This window comes from Onychostoma macrolepis, chromosome 03 (genome assembly GCF_012432095.1).
Source record: "Onychostoma macrolepis isolate SWU-2019 chromosome 03, ASM1243209v1, whole genome shotgun sequence".
NCBI classification, from domain to species: Eukaryota; Metazoa; Chordata; class Actinopteri; order Cypriniformes; family Cyprinidae; genus Onychostoma; species Onychostoma macrolepis.
Window position 1 is genome coordinate 11166706 of NC_081157.1, and position 7701 is coordinate 11174406.

General features: G+C 36.3%; 1 protein-coding gene across 11 annotated transcripts in view; it reads right to left on the bottom strand.

Annotated features, from left to right (window-relative positions):
* The window catches only part of LOC131536700 (uncharacterized), a 10945-nt gene continuing 3244 nt past the window's right edge, over positions 1-7701 (bottom strand). Inside the window, exons 1-4 of one of the 11 annotated variants that reach the window (XM_058769751.1) lie at positions 4267-4290; positions 2479-2536; positions 1580-1627; positions 1-1411 (exon numbers count right to left, since the gene is read on the bottom strand). In XM_058769751.1, coding sequence (XP_058625734.1) covers positions 215-1192 — 978 coding nt within the window. In that variant the 5' untranslated portion in view covers positions 1193-1411; positions 1580-1627; positions 2479-2536; positions 4267-4290 and the 3' untranslated portion in view covers positions 1-214. Of the gene's footprint in view, positions 2360-2478; positions 4043-4266; positions 4291-7701 lie in introns of those variants that run through there. The other 10 variants (XM_058769757.1, XM_058769749.1, XM_058769752.1 and 7 more) reach the window with 10 other exon arrangements.

Sequence of the window (7701 nt, forward strand, 5' to 3'; positions counted from 1 at the left end):
TAGAAATGTAATGAAGAAAAGTTAAATCACATCACCAAACCCACATATTAATAATCCATCTATTAAAAGACATTAGATATTTGACAAGCGACAGTTGGTTACAATGTATATAATCATTCATAAAATCAATTTGCACAGTAATTACGCAGATTATATCAGTATAATAACTACACTAGAATAATTGTCTGATATATGATATATAATTTCTAGTTTTTTATATAGTCAAAGTGAGTTTCATAGGGTAGTGGTCAGACAGTTCTGGAACCATATCTTCATCCTTCCATATATCACAATTTTCTACACAATGCAGATCTTTCTCCAACATGAACACATAGTCTAATCTGGACATAGGCTTTTTACATGCGTATGTGTAGTCTTTCTTGTCTGGATTTTTGCTTCTCCAGACATCTATTAGATTCACTGTTTTCATGATTTCCCGGATGCTCTTTCTCCGTGATTTATGCTCTGCACTATCTTTTGTGCTAGCTTTGTCCAATCTGTAATTAAGTGTTGTGTTAAAGTCTCCACCAATGACAGGCCGTTTAAAAGCTTTTGATCCCTGTGTGAGGAAGCTGCAGAGAATCCTCATCATGAGGTTAGATTTTTCTTTAGGATGGTAATAAGCACTCACAAATGTGTACCTCTGATCGCCAATCTCAACATAAACCCAAGCATAGTCTCCATCTTCACAAAATGTTTTCAGACATGTATGTCGCTTATTTACAAGAATGGCAACACCTCTGCTATTTGAACAGAAATTTGTCATATAAATCTTCTTTTCACTCCCCCCAAGGTCTTGGCATGTCCGATCTTGTAGTTGTTCTACATCATAACCTTTTGTTCTAAATAAATTGATGACTTTAGTTGTGTATGCCTCTTCATCCTGATTCTCTGAATCAGAGTCTGAATCTAATAAATAATACTTGATCGTATTGTCCTCTGACTTTTTTTCTTTTTTTCCCAACCTCTTTTTACCTAAGTGGATCTCTTGGAGGAGAACAATGTCATAATCACCTAAAATTGTCAGCAGTTGGTTTGTCTTTTTTGTATCTTTAAGTTTTTCTTTCAGTCCATTAATATTCCAAGAGATAACTTTGAGCAGATTTAGATTTTTTTTCTTTTCTTTTTTCTTTTTGTGTCTGGAATTATCTGTAGATCTGCAAACATGTAATACACAAAGGTCCAATATCATGTCAAGATGAAAACACAATGAACTCAATTTAATTAATGCTGTCTGAAACACTTGTTTGTAGGATTTCTTTCGTTTTGTTCAGACTATAATTATTTGTATTATTACACGTATATAAATGCTAATACTTACCTGGTTTCTCCCAAGGCTTTTTCCATTTTTGTCACCGATGGAGTTTTGGTTCCTTGCTTAGTTGGGGACGCTTGGCTGATTGCACAGACACTATTAGAAGAGAACTGAAGTGGATGAAGACATCACTGAATCATCAATCAACTGACTTTAACTGGAAAAAAAATGACCCTTTGTTATTGTCCTCTTGCATTATTGTCAAACTGCAAGCTGCTTTGACACAATCAGTATTGTATAAAGTGCTATATAAATTTTACTTACCTTTCTCTTCTGTGAACCTTCTAATTTCTCTCTCACTTGAATACCTCCCTTAAAGTGAACAAAAATAAAATATTAATGTATAATCACAACAACATTGGGCTCGTGCAAATAAATTATTAATATTGTTTTCATTGCAGTTAAACTAGTAAGGCAGCACTAACTTTTAATGTTCCCAAGTGAAAAATAATTTTGAATGGAAAAATAGTCTTATATAGCTACTAACAGGATGAGTCATAGTAAGGACAGTCTAAGATAAAACACACCCTCAGATTTGCACAATTGTAATTTAACAAATTTGCAATTCAGGAAAAGACACACCCACACATCGGATAATGTTCTGCTGTAGCTTGTAGCTACATATGCATATCTCTCACTACAGAGCTGAAATTCCAAGTGTGGGCTTGTATTGTCAAATTAATCTTTTGTAACAACTTGGACAAAGCACATCAAGTCAAATCACCATGAAGTACTAAAGACATACAGTATATGCAGTGCTACTTACTTTACTTGGAGAATTTTACTAAGTTTGAGAATTTACTCCAAGTAAATGTGAATCATTAAACATATAAATGATATATAAGGAAGGAATTATCTGATCTCTTTTGAATTGAGTTTATTTCATAATTAAAATGCATGAACCAATAAAATTATACTACTGAAATAATTTTTTAATCACACGAACCACAACCAATGTCATTATAAAAATGTCACTTATCAAATACAGCAACTTTTATTTATATATTTTTAAAATACTATATATTTCTTGTATAGATTGATAATTCAACCAATATTCTTTACTTCATGTCATTGGAATTTGTCATCTCAATATGTTAACAGTATGTACAGTGGGGCAAATAAGTATTTGATACTCTGCCGATTTTTCAAGTTTTCCCACTTACAAAGAATGGAGAGATCTGTAGTTTTCATCGTAGGTACACCTCAACTGTGAGACAGAATCTAAAAAAATTAAATAAAATTCAGAAAATCACATTGTATGATTGTTAAATAATTAATTTCCATTTTATTGCATGAAATAAGTATTTGATACAATAGAAAAATAGAACTTAATTCTATATATAGGCTGGAGTGTCCATGTGGTTGTTTTTATATAAGGATGGCTAAAAGGAAATTAAAGCTGAGACTAGCAGAACATAAGAATGCTATATGAATCTGTAATCCTCAATATCCCATGGCCTTACATTATAGAGATAAAAAATCATGGTAACCCCAGTACATTGAAAATAGTTTGTATAGAACATATTCCGAGGTCAATAAGAAGAGGAGATGGGATAAAAAGTTTACAACAAGCAACAACATTTCCAGGTTTAAATGGAGAATTGGATTTTTCTCCTTTTTTGTAATTAATTCCTTTGTTTCTTTTAATTATGATATAATTTTTGATTCCTTTGTGACTTATATGTTTTTGTTTTTTTCTTGACTTTAATATTTGTTACAGTGTTTTGAGTTGATTTGAATTTATTGATTATGATTTTTATAAGTAATTCTCTGCTGTTGTTTTGATACCTGCTCGGGAGACATGTCATGTGATGAACTGATTGTTTAAATGAACTCTGAGTGTGTTTGTAAATTGACACCCTGATGAAGGCGAGTTAAGCCGGGCTTACACTGTGCGATTTTTTTAAAAGTCCTTTAGGATTGTACTTGTCAGACTGTACGAACGTGATGATCATGTCACACTATGGAATCTCAGTTGTCATTAATGTCAGACTGTACGACAGTCAAGACGAGTTAAAAACGGGTGCGTGCAAGAAAACTTATCCGAAGTTTTACATTATCAACCCATACACGTCCAGTGACTGCGAAATGCATTGCACGCGGCACCGAAATGTTGGCTGTCATGAAAAGTATACGAACGGCGGCAATACCGGCGTGTTTAAGAAGAATAGTGTATGTATTCATACACACCCACGTGAATGCAGCGGCGCAACCAGTGTTTATATACAAAAGAAACATATCAGATGAATTATGTGAGTGGAGGACGGGAGCGCCGGAGCTTATGGCTGATATTAATAATAATAATAATAATTCTCTAGCATTAATTCTGCTCATAGCTTGCCTTCAAAAACGGAGACAGTTTGATATTCGTCGTAGGGGTAGTTACACTGCAGGACTGTGCGCCAAATCTTCTGACACTGCCAGAATTTCGTCAGAGGTGAAATTTGATCGCAACGGCCATTGATCGGCTGTCGGTGAACATGTCAAACCAACGATCAAAGACTACAGATTTTAGCCTAGGATTATAGGAATCTTTTAGGATTTTCAAAATTTGTCCCAGACGACCAAATCGTGGCCAAAATCGCACAGTGTGAGCCGGGCTTTAGCCGCAATGCGTCAGTGCACAAATGTGGTGTTTTTTAAATTCTAAAGCCATGTGAATAAAGGCTTTTTAATTTTTTCACACTATTCGAGTGCCTTGGATTTATGAGTTTTTTGACGATACGAAAGAATCCCGCATCCAAAGAGCACCAATTAATGGACTTTTTACATCCCAGCAGCACTTTTTTGCATAACTTTGAATGCTTGAGCAGGGGGACCATGCGCGCGCTGCAGGATTTTAATCCATGACGGTGTAGTGGGTTGCTAATGGTAACCGCTGAGACTGTGGTCCCAGCTCTCTTCAGGTCATTGACCAGGTCCTCCCGTGTAGTTCTAGGCTGACCCCTCACCTTTCTCAGGATCATTGATACTCCACGAGGCGAGATCTTGCATGGAGCCCCAGTCCAAGGGGGATTGACAGTCATCTTGAATTTCTTCCATTTCTTCTGCCAACAGTTGTTGCCTTCTCACCAGGCTGTTTGCCTATTGTCCTGTAGCCCATCCAAGCCTTGTTCAGGTCTACAATTTTGTCCCTAGTGTCCTTTGACAGCTCTTTGGTCTTGCCCATAGTGGAGAGGTTGGAGTCTGATTGATTGAGTGTGTGAACAGGTGTCTTGTATACAGGTAATGAGTTCAAACAGGTGCAATTAATACAGGTAATGAGTGGAGGATAGGAGGGCTTCTTAAAGACAAACTAACTGGTCTGTGAGAGCCAGAATTCTTGCTAGTTGGTAGGTGATCAAATACTTATTTCATGCAATAAAATGGAAGTTAATTATTTAGAAATCATACAATGTGATTTTCTGGATTTTTTTTTTTTTAGATTCTGTCCCTCACAGTTGAGGTGTACCTACGATGAAAACTACAGATCTCTCCATTCTTTGTAAGTGGGAAAACTTGAAAAATCGGCAGAGTATCAAATACTTATTTGCCCCACTGTAACAAGAATGTTTCCATTAAGAACCTGTTTGACCAAACTGTTGAAATTCAGCAGTTGAATCCTGGAGCTTCTTTACTTTAAATACAGGTCATTAATTAATACATTAATTAATACAAATCATGGAATACAGTGAGAGGGAGTACATTCATGTTGGATTAATGTTAAATTCATACAAATTTATAAATAGAAGTCTGCACCATTTATTTCAGTGGTTCTCAAAGTGTGGGGTGTGCCCAACAGGGGGTGTGCACAGGTACTGCAGGGGGGCATGGGCCATCAGCAGAAAATGAAAAGAAGAAATAAAATAAAGCAATAAGCCCCAAGAAGCCATATATATATATATATATATATATATATATATATATATATATGTATATATATATGTATATATATATATATATATATATATATATATATATATATATATATATATATATATGTATATATATATATGTGTATGTATGTATATATGTATGTGTGTGTGTGTATATGTGTATATATATATATATATATATATATATATGTATATGTGTGTGTGTGTGTGTGTGTGTGTGTATGTATGTATGTACAGTATGTGTGTGTTTACAACAGCTTCATCAGAATCAAGGACCGGAACTATCCAATTTAAAATTCTGTATTTGGAACACAGAAGTAAACATACCAGTACAGTAAATAATTGAAAAGAAAATATATTTCCTAGTTTTACAATATTAATTAGGGTGTAAATGTGTGATCCCAATCTCTGAAACTATCCATTTGCTCTCCCTTTTATTTATTGTTATTGTTTAACGTAAGTCTTAAGGACTTTTCACACTGAACAAAAAAATTTGGCATGTGCGCCACTTAAGTTTTGCCCTGCTTTGTTGTATTTTTGTTCTCTTTGTTTAAAAGTATTTTTGCGCTAACCTGGCTGGCATGCATTTGGGTTCTATCTGCTACCTGTGACAGTATTTTTGTAAGCATTATAGATGGATTGTGTTTCTGGTGTAAACCAGTGGTGTAGTGAACAGGCACGCAGGGCACATATTATGTCGATGATAGCCAGAGATATTGTCAAAAACATCAAATATTGGCAATATTAAGGGTGAATCCCATTTCTCTGTCTTACCCCTTCCCCTACGTCTTACCCCTAGCCCTTGTCCCTCGAAACCGAGTGGTAAGCGCTAGGGGTGAAAACATACCCCTATGAAATGAGACACCACTTGGTTACGGTTACGTCATCATACACCGTCGCTAACTGTCTGCTACATCATCAGAGCCGACAAGTGTTGATCACGAACTTTGGATCGTTTTACAAACTTGTTAAAACTGTAGACATGCATGGAGTCCATTTAAGGCTAGTCTGCGGGACTGTTGTGCAAATCAGCAATGTAACGTTAGCGTCGCAAACTAGCGATTTTTAAAAAAACGTTTCAATTAAGAACATGGTTGCAAATATATATGTACAGGACTGTCTAGAGCACAAAACAAGACTGTCGTAATTTTTAAATAAATTATTTAAGCCGAAAATACTTGATTGTTGCCGGTTGCGCCAGTGTGTTCTGGGTACCCCTCGGTTTCAAGTAAGCTCGCGAAAATGCTTGGTTTTAAGGGGTATCTACCACTTCCCCTTAGCCCTACCCCTCGATCAAAACGAGAATTGGGATAGCCCTTACTCTCACGTGAACGCGCAAAACTAAGGGTAAGGGGTAAGACAGAGAAATGGGATTCACCCTAAGAGGATTTAGCATTTCCAATTAATGTAGGCCTGTTACATTCTTCTTATTAAATTACAATTCATTTGCCACTCAATTCACTTTACAAATTCACTTACTCCTCATTGAAAATGTTTTTAAAAAGTTTTTTTTAAAACTGGTCTATTAATTTAGACAATGACTTATAGGCCTACAATTAAAATTATTAACACTGCAGTCATCATTGGCTCGCCTTCATGGTTTAAAACAGAAGTAGTTCCAATATTGCGACGTAACCAACCATTGAACTGGACACAAACAGCATATGCCATGTGGTGCGGCTGACACAGAAGAGCATACGCTGTTTACGTTCAGTGGATACTCTCCAAAATGGTGCTAGGGTGACATGGAGGAGATTAATTTGAATAAAGTCAGGTTTTTTTTCTTTTGCACACAAAAAGTATTCTTGTAGCTTCGTAAAATTACGGTTTAACCCCTGATGTCACATGGATTATTTTACCGATGTCCTTGCTACGTTTCTGGACCTTGATCATATAAGGACCCTTGCTGTCTATGGAGGGTCTGAGAGCTCTCAGATTCCAACAAAAATATCTTAATTTGTGTTCCGAAGATGAACGAAGGTCTTACAGGTTTGGAACGACATCAGGGTGAGTAATTAATGACAGAATTTTCATTTTTGGGTGAACTATCCCTTTAAATACTTGGGGGTCCACATCAGCGAGGACCTCACCTGGACACTCAACTCCACCCAGCTGGTTAAGAAAACACAACAGCGGCTGTACTTCCTAAGGAGGCTGAGGAAGTTTGGCATGTCACCTAAGATCCTCAACAACTTCTACAGCTGTGTTGTTGAGAGCGTCTTGACTAGTGATGGGAAGTTCGGATCATTTTACTGACTCAGACCTTTGAGGAGGCAAGGGAGGCAGTGTCTCCTCTTCTCAAAATTGGATGAGAAAATAATCGATATTACAAAAATAAAACAGCGCAAATATATTAAAAGTCTAAAAGTCACTCACTTTTATAAAGTAACACTGTCCAACAGTGACACCCGCAGGTAAAGTGACAGCGGAGTCTTGCCTCCCTTCGGTCCATAGACTTTCTACAGAGACCCCAAAGCGTGTAGTGACTTTTCTGGAGGCTCATTGAGATGA